Source organism: Xyrauchen texanus, unplaced genomic scaffold (genome assembly GCF_025860055.1).
Source record: "Xyrauchen texanus isolate HMW12.3.18 unplaced genomic scaffold, RBS_HiC_50CHRs HiC_scaffold_163, whole genome shotgun sequence".
Classification (NCBI taxonomy): Eukaryota; Metazoa; Chordata; class Actinopteri; order Cypriniformes; family Catostomidae; genus Xyrauchen; species Xyrauchen texanus.
Genome location: NW_026266015.1, coordinates 20,506 through 44,744, shown reverse-complemented (window position 1 = coordinate 44,744; position 24,239 = coordinate 20,506). Strand labels below are relative to the sequence as shown.

The window sequence follows — 24,239 nt, the reverse complement described above, 5'->3', positions numbered from 1 at the left end:
TATAAAACATTCGTATATAAAGCTTTATCTGGTCTCGCACCTCAATTTCTCTGTGACCTTCTTGTCCCGTACTCTCCTACTCGAGCACTTACTGTAGGTCAGCTGACCAACATCTGCTGAAAGTTCCTTGTTGTCGATCGGGCATTTGCTATTATAGGCCCCAAACTCTGGAACAAGCTTCTACTTCATATCAGAGACGGCTCCGACGCTCTGCCTTTTTAATTCTGCTTTAAAAACACATTTTTATTAGGGATATATATTTTAGGTATTTATTAGTATTGATATAAGGGTATATTATGCATATAATGTTGTGACTGAATTATGTATTGTAAAGCACTTTGGGTCAACTCCTGTTGTTATAAATGTGCTCAATAAATAAAGGTTGAGATGAGTTAAAATCAAGTTACAATCGAGGTTACAGTGAGTCACTTACAATGGAAGTCAATGGGGTAAATTTTTGGAGGGTTTGAAGGCAGAAATGTGAAGCTAAAAATGTTAAAAAACACACATTAATTATTCTTTTAAAATTCATCCATTATTTAAGATGTAAATTAGTTTCATCATCAGTTTTACAGTCATTTTAGGGATTTTAGGTTTGTTGACATTATATCGTCATGGCAATGAAGTTTTATAACTTTACACAGATGCGGTAAATAAATGTTTTATCACAGTAAAATCATGTTTACACAGATATTGTTTATATGCGTGTGTCTATACTTCTGAAACTGAGAGTATTTTAATGTTTACAGATTGACCCCCATTTACTTCCATTGTAAGAGTCTCACTGTAATCTTCAGTTTTGCTTTTATTAAAGAAAAGGAGGGACGAGTCAAAATGATTTTTTGTGGTAATTAATATTATTCCTCAAATCGTCGATTGATCTGAACTTGTATTAAACCCAGAATATTCTTTAAGTTATAAATCAACATGTGTGTTTGTAAAGTGGGAGTTGTGTGTTTGTTTCTGGTTCTTACAGAGATTCCTAAACCTGTTCTGACTGTAAATCCTGAAACATCACCCGATATTCAGAGGAGAGACTGTCACTCTCACATGTGACGTACAGGAGACACAGTGACCTGGACATACAGTTTTCAGTGTGATGGTGTTGATCAATATTTTCATGTTCAAGACTCTAATGAGAAAGAGTTCCACGTTTACTGCAAGTTATAGCAAAACATGCAAGTGTTACGCTAGCATCACATCTAGAGGAATCTACACTGTAGATGCTGAAGTGTCATTTCCTGTCATCGGTGAGTGATCATCTGTTATATTATAATCATATGCATCATCAGCAGATCCACAGTTTTCCTGAGCAACTACTGGACTGACACATGATGATTGTAATTGCCTGTTTTGTGTTTCTGGTCTCGAGACACAATGTAAAAACTACCGAAACGAGCGATTCAGACGGAGAACAACAAACATTTAAGTGTTATTTGGAGTCAAAATGACTTTCAGGATCAACTTGTGAAGTTGTTTTCTGTCAGAACAACTCAAATTAGTGAATGATATGAACATAACAAACCTCGGACCATCATGACATCTACATGCAAAAATACATCTTCCCTCTTAACCCCGCCACTGTCAAAATTTTAAATAAAACAAAACTATTAGAAGTTGTGATCAAAGTCAGAATAATTTCAGAACATTTACTTTCTTTTTTTTTTTACCATCACCTGCAGCACAAACTAAAAGTCCACAATGGGGAACACGGTTTGGGAATATGTATAGTGGAGGTGTAGAATACATTAAATGTGAACATCTACAGCAGTTTAAGAAGTTTAGACAGATGTGTGAGAAATGTTGCTCTCACAATACTTATAGCACACACACACACACACTGAACATCTACTGCTGCACACACACACACACACACACACACACACTGAACATCTACTGCTGCACACACACACACACACACACACACACACACACTGAACATCTACTGCTGTACACACACACACACACACACACACCCACACTGAACATCTACTGCTGCACACACACACACACACACACACACACACACACACACACACACACACACACACACTGAACATCTACTGCTGCACACACACACACACACACACTGAACATCTACTGCTGCACACACACACACACACACACACACATACTGAACATCTACTGCTGCACACACACACACTGAACATCTACTGCTGCACACACACACACACACACACACACACTGAACATCTACTGCTGCACACACACACACACACACACTGAACATCTACTGATGCACATACACACACACACACACTGAACATCTACTGATGCACATACACACACACACACACACACACTGAACATCTACTGCTGCACACACACACACACACTCACACTGAACATCTACTGCTGCACACACACACACACACACACACACACTGAACATCTACTGCTGCACACACACACACACACACTGAACATCTACTGCTGCACACACACACACACACACACACACACACACACTGAACATCTACTGCTGCACACACACACACACTGAACATCTACTGCTGCACATACACACACACACACTGAACATCTACTGCTGCACACACACACACACTGAACATCTACTGCTGCACACACACACACACTGAACATCTACTGCTGCACACACACACACACACACACACACACTGAACATCTACTGCTGCACACACACACACACACACACACACTGAACATCTACTCCTGCACACACACACACACACTGAACATCTACTGCTGCACACACACACACACACACACACACACACACTGAACATCTACTGCTGCACACACACACACACACACACACACTGAACATCTACTGCTGCACACACACACTGAACATCTACTGCTGCACACACACACACACACACACACACACACACACACACACACACACACTGAACATCTACTGCTGCACACACACACACACACACACACTGAACATCTACTGCTGCACACACACACACACACTGAACATCTACTGCTGCACACACACACACTGAACATCTACTGCTGCACACACACACACACACACACTGAACATCTACTGCTGCACACACACACACACTGAACATCTACTGCTGCACACACACACACACACACACTGAACATCTACTGCTGCACACACACACACACACACACTGAACATCTACTGCTGCACACACACACACACACACACTGAACATCTACTGCTGCACACACACACACACACACACTGAACATCTACTGCTGCACACACACACACACACACACACACTGAACATCTACTGCTGCACACACACACACACACACACACTGAACATCTACTGCTGCACACACACACACACACACACTGAACATCTACTGCTGCACACACACACACACACACACCACACACACTGAACATCTACTGCTGCACACACACACACACACACACACACACACACACTGAACATCTACTGCTGCACACACACACACACACACACACACACTGAACATCTACTGCTGCACACACACACACACACACACACTGAACATCTACTGCTGCACACACACACACACACACACTGAACATCTACTGCTGCACACACACACACACACACACACACACACACACTGAACATCTACTGCTGCACACACACACACACACACACACACACACACTGAACATCTACTGCATCACACACACACACACACACACACACACTGAACATCTACTGCTGCACACACACACACACACACACACACACACACTGAACATCTACTGCTGCACACACACACACACACACACACACACTGAACATCTACTGCTGCACACACACACACACACACACACACACACCACTGAACATCTACTGCTGCACACACACACACACACACACTACACACTGAACATCTACTGCTGCACACACACACACACACACACACACTGAACATCTACTGCTGCACACACACACACACTGAACATCTACTGAACATCTACCACACACACACACACACACACTGAACATCTACTGCTGCACACACACACACACACACACACACACTGAACATCTACTGCTGCACACACACACACACACACATCACATCACACACACACACTGAACATCTACTGCTGCACACACACACACACACACACACTGAACATCTACTGCTGCACACACACACACTGAACATCTACTGCTGCACACACACACACACACACACACACACACTGAACATCTACTGCTGCACACACACACACACACACACACACTGAACATCTACTGCTGCACACACACACACACACACACTGAACATCTACTGCTGCACACACACACACACACACTGAACATCTACTGCTGCACACACACACACACACACACACACACACTGAACATCTACTGCTGCACACACACACACACACACACTGAACATCTACTGCTGCACACACACACACACACACACACACACACTGAACATCTACTGCTGCACACACACACACACACTGAACATCTACTGCTGCACACACACACACACACACACACACACACACTGAACATCTACTGCTGCACACACACACACACACACACACACACACACTGAACATCTACTGCTGCACACACACACACACACACACACACACTGAACATCTACTGCTGCACACACACACACACACACACACACACTGAACATCTACTGCTGCACACACACACACACACACACATACTGAACATCTACTGCTGCACACACACACACACACACTGAACATCTACTGCTGCACACACACACACACACACACACACTGAACATCTACTGCTGCACACACACACACACACTGAACATCTACTGATGCACATACACACGCACACACACTGAACATCTACTGATGCACATACACACTGAACATCTACTGCTGCACACACACACACACACACACACACTGAACATCTACTGCTGCACACACACACACACACACACACACACACTGAACATCTACTGCTGCACACACACACACACACACACACACTGAACATCTACTGCTGCACACACACACACACACACACACTGAACATCTACTGCTGCACACACACACACTGAACATCTACTGCTGCACACACACACACACACACACATACACACTGAACATCTACTCCTGCACACACACACACACACACACACTGAACATCTACTGCTGCACACACACACACACACACACACACACACTGAACATCTACTGCTGCACACACACACACACTGAACATCTACTGCTGCACACACACACACACACACACACACACACACTGAACATCTACTGCTGCACACACACACACACACACACACACACACACTGAACATCTACTGCTGCACACACACACACACACACACTCACACTGAACATCTACTGCTGCTCACACACACACACACACACACACACACTGAACATCTACTACTGCACACACACACACACACTGAACATCTACTGCTGCACACACACACACACACACACACACACACACACATGTTGTGTTTCCATGTTTTATGGGGACTTTCCATAGACATAATGGTTTTTATACTGTACAAACTTTATATTCTATCCCCTAAACCTAACCCTACCCCTAAACCTAACCCTCACAGAAAACTTTCTGCATTTTTACATTTTCAAAAAACATAATTTAGTATGATTTATAAGCTGTTTTCCTCATGGGGACCGACAAAATGTCCCCACAAGGTAAAAACATTTCGGGTTTACTATCCTTATGGGGACATTTGGTCCCCACAAAGTGATAAATACATGCTCACACACACACACACACACACACACACACACTGAACATCTACTGCTGCACTAATGTGTTTTACTCGAGTGCTTCTCCGTTTATCACAACAAAGGTTTGAAAGCACTGATTGTTGTCTCCAATCATCAGGACAGATGGAGATTCAGTGTGTTTAAACATGTTGCAGGTACTCAGACATATTGGAAAATATAAATAAATAAATAAAACTAAATATATTGTAAATCTGCATTAGAAAGAATTACTTTTGTCATTACACTGAAAACACTCTAGTTTCATTGAAGTTCATGTGACACAGTTATTTTAATATCTGCACAGCCAGTATATGATGCTGAAATCCAACATGGTGGACACATCAATAAAATACTCACATGACATCTCAGGAGAGACGAGATCTTTCCCCATATTTCATTAGAGCTTGAATTCATCAATAATTTTTTTTATTTTTCATTTCAGAGCAAATATTGATTTAAAGGAATAGTCCACCCAAAAATGTATAATTTAACTCACCCTCATGTTGTTCCAAACCTGCATGACTTTTGGTCATCTTCAGAACATAAATGAAGATATTTGAGCTCAGATGTTTTTGTCCATGTAATCAAAAGCAACAAACCAAAATGTTCATGTGTTCTGAAGCAACACAATAATTTTATATGATGAACTTATATTTTAATAAGTCATTATTTACCCTCAAATCAAATAATGTCACTCATTCTGTGTACACAAAAACTACAACACGGCCATTAAATCAAAGCTAATGTTATGACATCATGACGTCACTGAGAATCAGAGGTTTGATGCTAGCAGAGGTGTGTGATGTCATTTTGTATGTGTCATGTGTGTTTGTCTTCTTCTTTCGGCTGCTCTCATCAGGGGTCACCACAGCGGATGATCCGCATCTTTTATTTGGCACGTTTTACATCCTATATGAAATTAATCATGACATACACAACATAAATGTGTATATATATATATATATATTACAGCTGTCAATTTATTACAATTTGTAATCAATTACATGACATGCCGATTAATTATTCAGATTAATCACAATTAATTGTGCGCATTAAAATGCTGAGAAAACTCCTCCAAATAAATAATTCAAGCACATTGCATTATTGTTGCAGACGTTCATTTACATCACAAAAAGTGCCTTTATAAGTCATTATTGTGTGTTTAATACTATATCAGCATCATAAGCGTGTCACTGTCCTCCAGCACAATCTATACTGAGCAACTGAATTGGCAGATTTAGGGGTCGTTTTTCTTGTATTCTGTCTGGGAATAGTTTTTTGTCTTTGTAGACTGACGGTATCCTCCTTTGCATCACGTCTCGCTGATTTCAGTGACATAATTAAAGGCCGTTTCACACAGAATGTGATATTGTGTTTCACTGCGCTGCTTTTAATTGTATTTCTGAGTAAACGTGCACTAGACAGATGTTTTTGACCTTTGCACTGCTGCTTTATTCAGTGTCCCGCACACGAGCAAGTTAAAAATAGCACATCTTTTTGAAACGCGTCTCTTATATTTTCTGTCCCATCCTGTGGGCATCCATGTTTTTGTGTGTTCAGTGGAGCTGCACTGACTGTTACTTGCTTGAATTGCTCCGATAGAAAATAATTGATGTACGGGTCAGCAGGCTCGATTAATATATTTTAACATGTTATTTAGTTTGTAATTAATCGCACTGAATTAAAGCGTTAAATTGACATCCCTAATATACAGTATATATATATATATAGCTTCGGTCAGAAGCGCAACATTATGAAGGGTGCTGAGATTACGTCATCTGACCTGAATGAAGTCTCGTGGAGCATCTCCTCAGGAAACTGGTCTTTATCCCATGTGTTCACACTGGTGTCCTCACAGGTCTCGGGTGGGATCGGTGTGGGACTCCCACATAGAGTCGCCGACACGTTCCGAGAATGGAGCATGTGTTATGGGCCAGCAGGCTAAAATGGACACGGCTGATTTTGCCCCTCACGCCACCGAGGCTCAGGAGGGCGTGATGTCATGTCACGTGACCCAAATATATATATAAAATCAGAAGTAATGAAAGTAATGTATGGCTCAGGAGGATGTGATGTCATGTGACCCAAATATATATATAATTACTTCTGATTTAAAATATATATTTGTGTCACATGACATGACTCATCACGTCCTGTACATGAGCATAGAAGATCTAACTTGAAGCGTTACTTTTGTTAAAAACATCATAATTATTGATTAGTTTCTTACAAACACGCATGGCGTTTTGCTTCAGAAGACCTTCATTGAGCGACTGGATCCATATGGATCACCTGCATGATGCCTAAATTTTACTTTTGGACATTTAAAGTGTTTTTGACAGTGAGGACCAGCCTGACCTGATATATCTTTTACAAAATATGAATTTGTGGTCATCTGACGATTGAAAGGCATTTACAACTTGGATGGCAAAAGTGTGAGTAAATGATGAGAGAATTGTCATTTTTGGGTGGACTGTCCCTTTAAGAGAGTTGTGGACTTCGAGCTGATGCTCCTGTCTTTAAATGTTAGTTTCAAGAATTATACAAGCTGTAAAATGTTAAAGAAGGGTAATATTTTGAAGAAAAAACACCACAATGTTTTATTTAGGCCCTAATAATATGTTTAAAATTAGCAATCTTCCACTGTGACAACTTACCCCTCATATGTGTCACCATTGGGGCATGTTGTCACAGTGACTTTTTCCTCAGTTAATTAAATGTTTTAAATATCTTTAGATTCTGACCTTGTGGATAAAGAAAATATAATTCTATAAAATATATAGTTTAATATATAATATACTTGATTTATATTTGCCATGTTTTGAGGGTGAGTAAATTATGACAGAACAGTTTGTGGTGAACTGTTGCTTTAAATGTTTCTGTCCTTTACTTTAAAATCAGTCTGATCAGTTCATTATGTTCCTATTTAAAGTTATTTGCAATGACTTCAGGAACCCTGTAAAATATTATAAATTAATACAGACCTTCAAATGTAGGAATTAATCCTCAATATTTCACTCTTTCAGTTTTCACATATTCATCCAACTGTAAGAAAATAAACACCAGTTAAAAGCATCTTATCATTATTATACACATTTTATTATATCCCAATTAAAGAGAATTTGGCGTCACATGAAGCAAACAAGCCTTAATTTATCTGTGTTTGTGCATTTCTGGTGATTTATAATGTGTTTTGAGGTCTAATGTACTAAAGAACTGAAAATGAGGTAAAAGCGGCTCATAACTCTATAATAAGCGTGTGATGAGGGTCGATGAATACCATTTGCAATTAAATGTAAAACTTAGCGTAGTTAAAACTACCAGCAACTTTCAGACAAAATACTACATAGCACAGAAATCTATATTTAGATATTATTTCTGTTAATGTACAGATGAACAGAGCGATTATTAGCTAGAAAAAGGGAGGGAAACTTTTTTAAGTAACTTTCTCACAGAAAATCAATGATTGCCGACACAAATTGGGTCAAATCAACCCAGCGGTTGAGTAGAAAAAATAAAACAGCATTTTTTAGAGAGGAAAACGTCTCGGGTTACATGTGTAACCCTTGTTCCCTGAAAAAGGCGGAGCGAGATGTTACGCTGCTAAAGCTCACGGGAACAGCTTTAGCTGTGAGCCGAGCTGAATAAATGTGTGGAACACGTCAATGAACATTATAGCCTCGGCTGATGTAATCATTAGATGCACCTGAGGCCAGGCTATAAATGGATACGTCACCAGGTGTCGTCAGATACTTCTTTTGAAGAGCAGTCCTGGGGCGCCCCAGTCGCGGCAAAGCAGCGCAACATCTCGTTCCGCCTTTTTCAGGGAACAAGGGTTACACATGTAACCCGAGGCGTTCCTTTACAAAAGGCTTCACTACTGATGTTGCGCTGCTAAGCGCTCTGAGAACGCAATACCCACGCCGCCGCGCTGGGGCTGTCCGGACCCCTACGGTTGTGCAGTGTACTCACAAAAGCGCAGAGGTCTCAGACATGAGCTTCAGATGTCGACTCAAGGGCATAAGAGCCGGAGTAGCATAAACATCTAAACCATTCAATTTTGATGAATGTGTGCGGAGAGGACCAGCCTGCCGCATCACACACTTGTTCAGGCATGAGCTGAGATGTCGACTCAAGGGCATAAGAGCCGGAGTAGCAAAGCATCTAACCCATAAAGTTTGATGAATGTGTGCGAAGAGAACCCTGTCGCACCACAAACTTGTCATAAAAACTGATGAATGTGGCGGAGAGGACCAGCCTGCCGCATCACAAACTTGTTCAGGTATGAGCTGAGATGTCGACTCAAGGGCATAAGAGCCGGAGTGCAGAACATCCAAACTAAAAATGTCCAATGAATGTGTGCGGAGAGGACAACCTGCCGCATCACACACTTGTTTAGGCATGGGCTGAGATGCCGACTCAAGGGCATAAGAGCCCGGAGTAGCAAAGCATCTAGCCCATAAAGTTCGATGAATGTGTGCGAAGAGAACCCTATCGCTAACACAAACTTGTCATAAAACTGATGAATGTGGCGGAGAGGACCAGCCTGCCGCATCACAAACTTGTTCAGGCATGAGCTGAGATGTCGACTCAAGGGCATAAGAGCCCGGAGTAGCAAATCATCTAACCCATAAAGTTTGATGAATGTGTGCGAAGAGAACCCTGTCGCACCACAAACTTGTCATAAAAACTGATGAATGTGGCGGAGAGGACCAGCCTGCCGCATCACAAACTTGTTCAGGTATGAGCTGAGATGTCGACTCAAGGGCATAAGAGCCCGAGTGCAGAACATCCAAACTAAAAAGTCCAATGAATGTGTGCGGAGAGGACAACCTGCCGCATCACACACTTGTTTAGGCATGGGCTGAGATGCCGACTCAAGGGCATAAGAGCCGGAGTAGCAAAGCATCTAACCTATAAAGTTCGATGAATGTGTGCGAAGAGAACCCTATCGCACCACAAACCTGTCATAAAAACTGATGAATGTGAGCGGAGAGGGCCAGCCTGCCGCATCACAAACTTGTTCAGGTATGAGCTGAGATGTTGACTCAAGGGCATAAGAGCCCGGAGTGCAGAACATCCAAACTAAAAAGGTGCAATGAATGTGTGCGGAGGGGACAACCTGCCGCATCACAAACTTGTTCAGGCATGAGCTGAGATGTCGACTCAAGGACATAAGAGTCGGAGTAGCAAAGCATCTAACCCATAAAGTTCGATGAATGTGTGCGAAGAGAACCTATCATAACACAAACTTGTCATAAAAACTGATGAATGTGAGCGGAGAGGACCAGCCTGCCGCATCACAAACTTGTCCAGACATGAGCTTGAGATGTCGACTCAAGGGCATAAGAGCCCGGAGTGGCAAAACATCCAAACTATAAAAATCCAATGAATGTGTGCGGAGAGGACAACCTGCCGCATCACAAACTTGCTGCAGAGGGAGACCTCTAGCCAAGGTTTTAGAGGAGGAGAGCCCTCTGGTAGAGTGCGCCCTGAAACCTACTGGCGAAGCTTGACCTGCGCCTCGTGAGGCCCGGGCAATAATGAGGATGCCTCTTTGAGGGCACCCGCCCACCAAGCCGTGGCAAACCGCGAGTGGCCACATAGAACCTGGCAGTGGCGAGGCAAGTGCCCGCTGACAGTTCTTTCTACAGAAAATCCAGAACTGAAACAAACTGGCAGTTAGCTGGTTCTGTAATAAGAACTTTAGTAGAAGGAAACGCATGCAGGTGCATTTGCGTTACTACGTTCAGCCCCTCCCAAGGGGAGGGAGGGACTGGGCGACTCGGGGAGAAGTAGAGGAGACATTGCGCTATCAACAGAGGCGAAGAGGTCCTCTTCTGCCCTGTAAAATCTACCCAGATCAGTTCCAAGTGGAGGGAGCCCTAGCACTTGAAATGGTCTCGATAATCTCAAGAGAAACCCTGTGAACCTCATTTGGTACCCTTAGGGGCCAGACATGAAAGGTTTCACAATTCGGGCCAGGGATGAAATATCGTCCCCTGTGCCTGAGACAGAAGGTCCCTCCTGTCCGGAATCGCCCAAGGCGATTTCTGAGAACCAAATCCTGTTCGGCCAGTGAGGCTATCAGTAAGAGGCAAGACCCTTGCTGGTGAACTCTGGCTAAGACTCCCGGGAGCAGAGAAACTGGGGGAAAAGCATACCGACACATTCTGGGCCATGTATGCGCCATCGCGTCCAGACCCAGGGGGGCTGGGTGACTCAGAGAGAAGTAGAGGGGACATTAGCAGTCTCTTGAGAGGTGAAGAGGTCCACTTCTGCTCTGTAAAATCTCTCCCAAATTTGTTGTACTACCTCGGGGTGGAGTTTCCACTCGCCCCTCGGTATGTTCTGTCTGGACAGCAAATCTGCTCCCACATTTAGGCGTCCAGGGATGTAAATTGCCCTGAGTGACAGGAGCTTGCCCTGGGCCCAAAGGAGAATCCGGCGTGTCAGAAATACAGCTGACAAGAACGTGGGTCTCCTTGATGAAGAGGCTACCGCTGTATTGTCCACCGCGCCAAGACATGGCAGCCTCAGGAGGAGGTATTTCAGGGCCAGAAATACAGCCATCAACCCGAGACAGTGACTGTGACAACCGAGCTGGCGACCCTCCTATCCCCTTAAGCTGGACGACCACTTAAGGCCGCTACCCGCCCGTCAGGGAGCGTCTGTCGTTAGCAGTCTGCGACAACAAGGCGCACCTAGAGTGGGACCCAAGGCAGAAAACCGGGGTCTGAACCACATAGAAAGGAGCGAAGCCTGAGAGCGTAACCCTATTTAGCCCAGGGGTTTTGGCCCTTGGAAGAAATCCCCTGGCTTTTGGCCACAACAAAAACGGTCTCATGAGCAGAAGGTCCAGAGGGATCACCGTGGGCGCGTTAAGCCCTGAGACCTGTAAATCGTTGATACTGATAACAGTGCAACCTAGCCTGACTTTGCTCAGGGTGATCTGAATGGACTCAATCCTAGCGGGAGACAGTTGTGCCCGCATAGTGATTGAACTCCATACTGATGCCCCGATAGACAGTGTTCTGAGTGGGAGAGAGGACGCTTTTCTTGGCGTTGAGCCTCAACCCCAGAGAAACAGATGAGCTAAGGCGATGTCCCTGTGCTGAACTGCCAGTTCCTGGAACTGCACTAGGATCAGCCAGTCGTCTACGTAATTCAGAATGCAGATGCCCCAGAGTCGCAAGGAGCCAGCTACATCATGCATTGTGAATGTGCGGGTAAAAAGGGCTAGGCTGAGTGAAAGAACCTGACCCTGGAAGACTTCGCCCCGGAAGTGAACCTCAGGAACTTTCCATGTTGTGGCAGAACTTCTAAATGAAGTATAGAAGTGCGTCATAAGATCGATGGTGACCAGCCAAATGAGTTGTAGGGCTTGAGACACGACCGTCTTGACAGGCATCATCTTGGACTTGAACACCCACGGGTAGTTCAAGCTTAAGATCTAAGCCAGGCGCCACCCCTCACCCTCCATGGGAAGCGGGAAGTATTTAGTGTAATAACCTAACTCTCTCTCTGGAAGGGGAACACATACCATGGCCCCTTTAACCAGGAGATTGAGAGTTTTTTTTACAAAAAAGAAATCCGGTTCTGGTAGTGAGAACACGCCGTTGAAACACGGAAGCGGCGAGAGAATTAAATCCTGACGCCCTTATAAGACCCACAGAAAAGGATATATCCGGCAGAAGTTTCCACGCTGCCAGGATCTCTGAGATGGGTATTATATTTTAACACTTCCTGTTGAGGGGTTGTCGGGTGTTTCGCGTCCTGAATAAAATGCAGGAACAGCGAAAACACCCAATTTTGACGGAAGCCTCTGCAACCCGAAACACCAAGAGGTGGCGGGAATGGAGGGGCTTCGAGGGGGTACCGGGAGGGGTGAAGTGAAGCACGCGCCCGTCCGAGGGAGCTACCCCTAATCTAGGCGCAAGACCGTCAGGGTTTTCTCTTACTAGAATTTATAGTCCTGAGGGCTGGCAAGGGTGGCGAGACTGTCCCCAATCCCTGGGAGGAGGAGCACGACTCGCCACGCTTTGCTTTTGAGCCTCCCTTCAGTCAGGACCGTGGTGGGTCTGAGGCTTGCTCGTCAAGCGCAGAACCCACACTCAGGTCGTCCAGGAGGTCAGCCTGGTATGCCTGAAAAACAGCATAGTGTGCAGAGCAGCACCAGCCTGACCTGCTGCTTGATAAGCCCTTCCCACTAAAGTGGAGGTTGTCCTACAAGGCTTTGAGGGAGAGAGGGCTTCTTAAGTGACGATGTCGAGCCCGGCGAGAGATAGCCCATAGCGTCTCTTCGACCGGCGGCATCACTGAATACCCCGTGCCTCAGCACCCACGATAGTCGAATATAATGACGTTGAGGGTATGTGAACATGGGAAGAAAATATATATATATATTTTTATATATTTTTTTTTTTTTTTTTTAGGGGTTCTCCATGAGCTGAAAAAGCTCTTCAAGGAGGTTATCAAAGAAAGGGAAGGGACCCATGAGGCGTTCCCTTTCTTAGACTGGAAGATAAAATCTATCCCCTAATTGGAGCGTTTGGGGTCTCTTTTTCACGTGGCCAGTCCAATCTGGCAACCGCATGAGTAACAACATCGAGCAATTCCTCCGTAGATTTTTTATCGCGGACCGGAATGCTTCGGAGGCGGAAGAGAATAGCGATCCACCTCATGATCCGAAGAAGCGTCGGGCAGCCGAGATCATGTGAAGGACCAGCTGGGTTTGGGAGAGAGTGAGAAAGGGATCAACCCGTCTCTTGCTCCTCAGCCAAATCCATGCACGCAGCCCCACGAACGATCTTTTACGTGAGTGCTGACTCCGAAGCAAGCGAGGCGAGCACGACGCACTCTGCCTGTTAAAGCAAATTGCAGTGCTCGCAAGCCGCCCTGCTGCAACGCGAGCAGCGTGCTCTTACCCCCAAACAAACAGAGCAAAAACTGATGTGTGCCGTCTTCAGCTATAGAGCAAGAAGAGGGGAACATGCACCGTTTGCTTTCAGTCATTCTCTCTTTTTTTTTTTTTTAGAAATATATATATATATATATAATATTTTCTAAACAGAAGAGAAAAATAGAACAACGTTCACTGCACACTGCCTAACTGAATCTATCTCCTAATTGAGGAAAGAAAGTTTTGACAGGGTGTGTGAAACACACAGAAACAGAATCGCTCTGAAAAAAAGAGTTTCTGACGACACCTGGTGACGTATCCATTTATAGCCTGGCCTCAGGTGCATCTAATGATTACATCAGCTGAGGCTATAAATTCCGGTCAATGTTCATTGACGTGTTCCACACATTTATTCAGCTCGGCTAACAGCTAAAGCTGTTCCCCGTAGCGCTTAGCAGCGCAACATCGTAGTGAAGCCTTTTGTAAAGGGAACACTGGAGATGGAAATTAAAAACAGTCGAATCGTGAAACACTTCTTCGTTCAGGAAAAAGGTGGATATGTGTGTTGTTGAACTTATTACATTTATTTCAATGATTCAAAACTTCATAATCTTCAGATGAACTGATTACAGTCTAATTCTTGTATTATTGTAAAATAGATGAATATTTACTTGTGTTTTATACAGAGAGACCAAAACCTGAAGTGCGTGTAAATCCAGATCATCCTGTGTTCAGAGGAGAGACAGTCACTCTCACATGTGACATACAGACACAAACACACACTGAGTGGAGATACAGCTGGATTAAAGATGATTCAGTCAATCCAGTCAGCACTGAGAGAGTGTACAGAATCACATCTGACAAATCTCACAGTGGTAAATACAGCTGTAGAGGAGAGAAAATCAGAGACTCACAGAGATCAGACATCAGTGATGCTGTTACACTGACTGTATCAGGTGAGTGTTCACATTCAACTCTGTAGAGAAACTCTGATCAATAAATAAACTCTGTTTATTAATGACCCAAATGTTCTTCACCACAGACTCAAATCCTGAACTCACATCAGATACTGCAGGAGCTGCACTGACAGGAAACACGGTGACTCTGATCTGTCACATGACTCAGACCGCTGGATGGGACTTTTACTGGTACAAACACACACAGAACTCTGAGAAAAACAAGACAGAAACAAACTCCTACAGAGTCCATATTGATTCAGTGTCTGATGGAGGTCAGTACTGGTGTAGAGCTGGAAGAGGAGAACCAGTTTACTACACAAACTACAGTGATGCATTGTGGGTCAGTGTCACAGGTGAGATAAAACATACTGTATTTTATTACCAGTGACTGTGTGTGTAAATTGTGTTAGAGATCCTAAAGACAATGTGACTTGATTTTCTGTCACTCTGTACAATTAATGATGTGATCCTCTTATAAACCTGATCATAGGTGACATCTTTCTGTTTTGAAAATATCAGGTTTGGAAACTCAACCTCTGAGAATACAAAGTAAATCTGCTCGATCATCCTAAAAAAAACAATCCTAGACATTTCTCAGTTATGAATGTAGTTGTAAAATCTGTTTCAGCACAACTTTGCATGATGTTTATTTTAGATGTACGAGTGCAGCCAGACTTTTACTTTTGGGTGGGCCACAATACAAATGGATGGGCCAAGTTTTCATCCCCAGAGAAGTGGAACAACAATAAAGTTCTTTCACACTTTCAGAAATCAGAATTCATGCATTTCTGAACTATCTTATAAATCTATATTTGAAGTCAAAGAATAATCTCTAATATTCTGGGTCTAATTTGGGTGGGCACAGGCCCCATCCGGCCCATCCTTGGTTAGGTCACCGTTTAGATATATTTAGCTCAAATATTCACAATAGCCCTATTCAGACGGGACTAGTATTCCCTGAGGAGGTCGGAGAAATTTTTGTTTCACAGACGAACATGTGTTTTTCTCAAACAAGCTCTGTAAAAATTGCAGAGCAAATTATCTACTGTTTTCGGCTAACTCAAGTGTCCTCTGAGAAATGTTATCTCATCTGAATGGACAAATAAAACAAATCAAATTATAAAAGAAAGCCAAGTCTTGGAAACTGCTCAGACGTTCCACTGTAATATCAGTGTCAGTTGAGATACTCGTGGTAATTTATCCGCTCAGTTACGAAATGTTTTAATGATATAATTCACAGATGAGTTTATTTCAGTGGGATTATTATAAACAGCCACTTCTATAAACGCATGAAAACTAATCCTGTTCGAATAGTGCTAACGTCTGACGTCCAAATATTTTCTCCTCACACTCTAAAAAACACTGGGTTACTCTTTCTACCCAAACGCTGGGTTGATCCTGTTGGGTCATTTATATGATTATTTTCACAGTTTTGGGTAGTTTTTGTGTAACCCAACCTCTCGGTTATTGGCTGGGTCATTCTTCCAGAATACACCCCTCCCACCTCAAGTCTCTCCAATGCAACAACACAGCTGCTGGGTAACAACATCTTAGACACTGAGTTATCTGTCGCAGGATTTTCGGATCGTCTTCAGAAGTAAACATTTTACAGTGCAGACAAATTGGTGGATATGCAGCTGATTGGATGGGAAGTTTTTGCCCCCATTTTCTTTTTTTACAAAAATTTCCTTAACAACAGAGAAGTGGCACATTCAAAACATGAATGAGGGGCCTCTCTCCGGTGGGGCTGTGATCCGCCCCTGCTCCCCTCATCAGTTTTGTAAAGTCATCTCTGTAACTCTTAATACCTGATTTATATTTATGTTGAACATGATTTGGCTGCTGTTGTGCTCTTTTGGTGAATTTCTTAATCCCCAATTTTGCTCCATTTCATTCAAATCTCAGAAGCTGAAATCCTGACCAGATCTTGATCCACATGATCACTCCTATCCTGGAGTCTTTGCACTGAATCATTCTCAGTTTTCATGTCGATTTGTCACCTATAAGTTTCTACAGGGATTTATCTTGCAGTATTTGTTTGAACTTCATTTCAGCTCAACGTCCCTCAGTGTCTCTGATCATCAGTCCCAGCAGAAGTCAACACTTCTCATCTCACTCTCTCTCTCTGAACTGTGAGGATCACAATAACTCCACTGGATGGACAGTGAGAAGAAACACAGACAGTGAGAGAATGAAAGATTGTTCATCTACAGGATCTACATGTGAAATCAGCTCCCTTAAAACATCTGACACTGGAGTGTACTGGTGTGAGTCTCAATCTGGAGAACACAGTCCTCATATTAACATCACAGTACATGGTGAGTCTATATAACAGCAGATATAGTGTCATGATACTTAAAACAGAGCTGAATATGTGACTTTAAATATGTGCTTAAACTTCTTCCTGCTGTTTCTCCATTTCCTCTGTTGTGTAGATGGTGATGTGATTCTGGAGAGTTCTGTTCATCCTGTGATTGAGGGAGATACTCTGACTCTACACTGTTTACATCGATCTACAAACTCCTCAATCCTCACAGCTGATTTCTATAAAGATGGATCACTCCTCCAGAATCAGACGACAGGAGAGATGAGCATCCCTACTGTCTCAAAGTCACATGAGGGTTTCTACTCCTGTAAACACGGAGAGAGAGGACAGTCACCCGAGAGCTGGATCTCAGTCACAGGTGAGAGTTTATTCCAGTGAGTTATTCTGAGTATCAGGTGTGTGCGCATCTCTGTAGACTTTTACAACGTTTATTCAGTTTGTACTGAGTGTTTATCAGGAGCTCTGAGTAAATATTTCCTTCTCTGTACAGATTTGCCCACAGCTAAACTCACTGTACATCCAGAAACATCTGTTTTCACTGGAGAGACAGTGATCATGAAGTGTGACATTGAGTCTGATTACAGTAACTGGAGATATGAGTGGTATAAAGACAGAACTGTCGTGTCTGAGTCTGAGCATTACACTGTAAACACAAACACTCTCACTATCAGAGGAGCTACTGAGTCTGATCAACATCAGTTCTGCTGTCGAGGAAAGAGAGATGGAAGACCAGCAACATCACAGAACACAAGTGTTATTCTTTCTGTTAAAGGTCAGTAATTACTGTAGTAAAGACGAGCAGAAGATGAACTCTGTTTATTAATGACCCAAATGTTCTTCACCACAGACTCAAAGCTCAATCCTGAACTCACATCAGATACTGCAGGAGCTGCACTGACAGGAAACACGGTGACTCTGATCTGTCACATGACTCAGACCGCTGGATGGGACTTTTACTGGTACAAACACACACAGAACTCTGAGAAAAACAAGACAGAAACAAACTCCTACAGAGTCCATATTGATTCAGTGTCTGATGGAGGTCAGTACTGGTGTAGAGCTGGAAGAGGAGAACCAGTTTACTACACAAACTACAGTGATGCATTGTGGGTCAATGTCACAGGTGAGAGTTTATTCTCTCTTTTCTATTCATTCATGTGCACTTGTTCAGATATACTCAATCATCATGTGCTTGTGTGTCTGTTTTTCAGTGTCAGCAGATCAGATTCGTGTCTTACACACTCTCAGTTCTCTTCTGGCAGTTTGTCCATATCTGATGGCTGACAGTCGTGCTGGTGTTCAAATGCTACAGAGCGAGAGGTAAAAGAGATCAATATAATCAACAGATGAAATGTTCACAAAGACAATAACAGCAGAGGAAACAATATGAAAGTGGAGTTCAATGACATGTTTATAATATTGTTTTTGTATTTGATAGTTTCATCTGTTGAAGATCAAAGTCAGTTTGCAGTAACAGAGGAAGGAACTTCAATCTGAATCTCTTTAAAAACGTTCAGAAGACTTTTCTTACATTCCTGTTCATTATTTCACCATGTTTCATTTGTTGTAGAATTGATTTCTCATTCATATGATTTTAAAACATTGTATTTTGTGTTTCTGCTTTTCTATGATTTCTATTTGAATCTTTTACTTGAATATTTCCTGTTTCATGTTCAAATAATGAATAAGAGCAGAAACACTTTAGTTTTATTCTGATCTAGTTTTATTGTGTGGATTTGTGTGTGATCTGATGTTTCGTACTTTAAATAAGTGTGTCTTTGTGTTTGAAATATTCTGGACTTTATGCTTTCTTACAGATTTAAATACTATCTTAAACTCTTGATTATTAATGTCATAAATATATTTTGCACTGGAGAAAATGATTATTTCTTCAAAACAACTGAAGACATTTAAATCTGAACAATATTTGCCATCATGATTGTTTCGCTCCTCACTCTTTATGTAAAACATGTGAATAATAAAGTGTCATTTTCATCTCTCGGTTTTTGTTTGTATAAAAATCAAATATGGATGGAAGAGTTTTGATGAAATGAAAGAAACATGATTTCTCCTGTTTGAAAGTCATCTCAGGTTTATTTGTACAGCACATATCACAACACATTTGGATTCAATGCAGCTTTACTGAAAATTGTGCCTTAAAAGTCCTCAGTTAAAATAACCAACAGCGATTGTGTCCAGAAATAAACTCTATATGTTTAAATAGAGAGAAAACCTCGAGGAAACACATTATATAATACAATAGTTATTCAATATGATTCAGAATAACTTGTCTTGAGATTCAGATCAAAATAAGATTCTGGACCGCTTATATTTAAAGTCCCAGATGAAGAACAGATTTGTATAAAGTGTCAATGAAATAGTTTTGTATGTAATTAGTGTCATTGAGAATGAGAGTGTCAGTTCAATAACAGTTGAGTTTGTAAAGCAGGAGGATTCACTGAACATTGAGATGATAAAATACTGTATATGATCATTGAGTGCAGAAACAGTGAACTGATCCGGATCCACTGACACTCATTTCTTCTCCACATTATAAATGCAAAAGTCATTCACAGAGGATCAACAGTTTGGATACAAGCTCATTTAAAGATCATGTGTGGGTCTTAAAGAGCGTTTTGAAAGTGAAAGTAAAACACTGATTGAGGAACAGATTTTCTGCACAATTGAACAGGTGCATCTCATCACATTGGCACAGAGAAGAGCAGATGTTGATACACTTGCAAATCAATGTTTAATTCAAACAAATTGTTACATTTGCATTCAGATGAATATGTTTGGTTAGTGTGTTATTTAAAGTTCATCTATTAAATTCTTTATATTTTCATTGACTTTAATTTGACTCCACTATAAAGCGCTTGATCGCTGATGTTTGCTGACTAACGGTAACTTTGAGCAGAGGGAATAGTATTATTAAATGATTCAGGACTATGTAGAAGAACTTTGCATATTTTATAGACAATATCTGAAAGTATTCAGGTGCAAATTCATCTATTAATGTTGTTTAATGGCAGTCAGATCATGTGATTATCTGCTGAATCACAACAATTCACAATTTGTCCACATGAGGGACGATTCATCTCCAGCTGATCCAATGATTCATTTGACTCGAAAAGTGATTATGCTCATTCATTTATTGTTAATTGTTTATTTATTACTGGAACCTCACTTTATCTGTACTGTTTATCATTAATATAGAGCTTTTAATAACATTTCACCTTATCTAATTTAGAGCAGGATGCTTGACCTCTTGACCTTATGCTGGATAGGCTAATAGATGAGGTGTGATTTAGGAGTGAAACATGTGAGCCAGCATTAAAACATGTGGATGAATGCTTGAACTTAATGTATCCTGTGTAAGAGATTATGAAAATAATATGATTTCAAAGAACAAACTGAAGTGTGTACTGAATGTAATGTTTCTGGATGTGTTATTGACACTTTATTGAGTTTAAGTGTCATTTACAGTAATAATGGATTAAATGTATATTATGTAACAAGTTCAACTTTTGAGTGTTTTTTTGAGTGTTACCAAATTTAAAGCTCCCGACCCTTTTGATGGAGGCGAGCACGATCAGGAGGGCAGTCTTCAAGGAGACTGATTCTAGCGGCTCGAAGGGGGGTCTCTACAGGCCCGAGAGGACCACTGAGAGATCCCTGGAGGGGAACAAACTCGGCCGGGAGGGATTCAACCTGTGGTAGTTGAGAATGCAGATGCCGGCTTCCCGAAGCGGGGCAAGGGCTGCCTCTGAGACCTTCGTGAAGACGCGAGGGGACAGGGACATGCCGAAGGGGAGGACCTTGTACTGATACGCCTGGCCGTCGGACGCGAACCGTAGAAAGGGTCAATGTCGAGGCAATATTGAGACGTGAAAGTACCCGTCCTTCAGGTCTACCGCTGTGAACCAATCTAGATGCCGGAAGCAAGTTAAGATGTGTTTTTGCGTGAATATTTTGACCGGGAGTTTGTGCAAAGCCCGGTTGAAAACTCGTAAGTCCAAGATCAGTCGTAAGCCGCCGCCTTTCTTGGGTACAATGAAGTAAGGGCTGTAGAAACCCTTACTTTGAATTCAATGCAACTTTACTGAAAGTGACGGTCTTTTAAATGTCTTTTTTCAGTTCCGACTTCGCTTGAAACTCACAAAACATTAATAAGTTACAACTGACTGCAGTTTTTATTCCTCTATGCTAATTTATAAAGGAGTCGACGCGTCCTCTGATTGCGTGTCTTCATGGATCAAACCCACTAAATGATTTCATTGGTCAGCTCTTAGATTGACGGGTGGAAAGAGCCAATCAAAAGCCCCGCCCATCGACTCGTGTTTCAAACTGACCATCAGATTCAGTTTCCTTTCCTCTCTTCAAAAAGCATTTGAACACTCAAATCAAATCTGCAAAAATACGACGAATAGCGGGTCTCTGAATATTATCAAGCGAAACTTTACGATGACGCTTAAATCTCCTTTTCCTCTTCCAGACAAGATGATGAGAGTTTAATATTCACCCGAATGTGACGCGACCAACAACCGGAGTAGATGTTTAGATTCACCTACAGGACCTAGTAGAAACACACCACTGAAGGAGGAGCCAAAATCACGTCACGTGTTTATTTCTTGTTCCCAGTTTAAAATCTTGGAGTTTATTTCACTCAAATGAAACAGTTTTTTTCTGTAGAGAAAATATTTAAAGCTCAATGTTCAAAATGTGTCAAATGTTCAACAGAGCAGAAGAATTGTTGACAATGAAATTTATCCAACACAATAAAAGTTAATTGCAGACCTGCAAACCTGTCCACATTTTGACCTCAAAGTACGCAGGTACGATTTGTCACTCTAAACTAAAACCTGGTGACGCATCTGCGCACGCGCAGTACTCAAATCAAGCAACAGCAAAAGAAGAGTTCGACCAATCATAGCGCTGGGTTCATTCCCCAAATAGCAAATCATCATTAATAACCCAGTTAACAATTTTTGGTTCCCAGAATGTTCCCAGAACGTTACTTTCAGGTTCCCAGAACGCTCCCAGAACGCTCCCTGAACAAACATTCTAACGCTCCCTGTTGGTTAGCTAGGAAAGTTTTCTTTACGCTAATAGAACGCTTCCTATAGGTTAAGGGAACGTTCTCGAACGCTCCGAAAGGTTCTCGAACGCTCCAAAGGTTCCCGGAAGGTTCTCGGAAGGTTCCCGGAACGCCTCTAACGCTTTCCTACCTCTACATCCTGATATGCCTGTACACAAATTATAGGTCTACAAACAACATATTCTACATTTTTATTCTCAAACACTTAAGAATCCTATGAATATATTATTATTAGCCTACAATATATTACAGAAAATAAGTAGGCCTAAATCAGTTTGTATTAAATAATTAAATCAGCACACAATCCATGTTTTTGTTGATTCATTGTTTAATTATCAACCTAAAATAAGTCACTAACACAGCGTTAACAAACTTTATTAAGGAACAGGAATATTTAACATGAAAATATTTCAATAAATAAAATTGCACAAACATTTTAATTAAAACTATCTTTTGCAAACTGTAGCCTATAACTTACACCAAAATTGATTCATATACAATTAATTTATATACAATATACAATGTGCTGATCTTCACGATCCGCTCAAAACGTGTATAGCCTACTCCCAACACCGTTATCTGCAAATTTAACAAGAAAATGAAAAGACAACACGTTACATGGACATTAGATGAAACAATTAGATGAACAATTAAAGAAACAATCTTCTGTCATGAAGTGACAGTCGCATCTAGTCTGGGCCGGGTTTCCGATAACGATGTAGGCTATCTAGTTCTTGAGAGCTCTATACGTACAAGGTTATGAACGCCATGGCAAATCCACGTGCGCTTCCCAAAAATGCACTTAACATGAACGATATAATAAATAATAAATAAATAAATAATAAATTCTGATACAGTGTGTTTACCATTTTAAAGTCCTGTGTGGGGCAAATTTCAGGGCCAATCCAATTTGGTCTTCCACCTCAGTCGCCTTCAGTGTTTTGAAGTTTTTTTGTGTTGCTCCTAGAAATAGAATGAAATAATCTCTGTTAAAGTCTAAATAATCTCAGTAACGTACATTGTATATACATTTATATTAGAAATAGAGTTAGATTTGAAGTGTAGGCATATTGTTGACCTGTAGGCTAGAAGTCCGTTTTACCCATAAAAATAATAATAATAATAAACATTAAATAAAATTACTATCTGACATTTTCAAATTACTCCAAGTT

At 41.8% G+C, this 24,239-nt stretch overlaps 1 protein-coding gene across 1 annotated transcript; it reads left to right on the top strand.

Annotated features, from left to right (window-relative positions):
* The first annotated feature begins 1,131 nt into the window (after positions 1 to 1,131).
* Positions 1,132 to 19,420, top strand: LOC127641779 (basement membrane-specific heparan sulfate proteoglycan core protein-like). Its single transcript, XM_052124640.1, has 9 exons — positions 1,132 to 1,250; positions 15,371 to 15,640; positions 15,727 to 15,996; positions 17,698 to 17,961; positions 18,079 to 18,327; positions 18,460 to 18,741; positions 18,817 to 19,092; positions 19,181 to 19,289; positions 19,408 to 19,420. The coding sequence occupies exons 1-9, from the start codon at positions 1,136 to 1,138 to the stop codon at positions 19,418 to 19,420; spliced, it is 1,848 nt and encodes a 615-aa protein (XP_051980600.1). The 5' UTR covers positions 1,132 to 1,135.
* Positions 19,421 to 24,239: the final 4,819 nt, after the last annotated feature.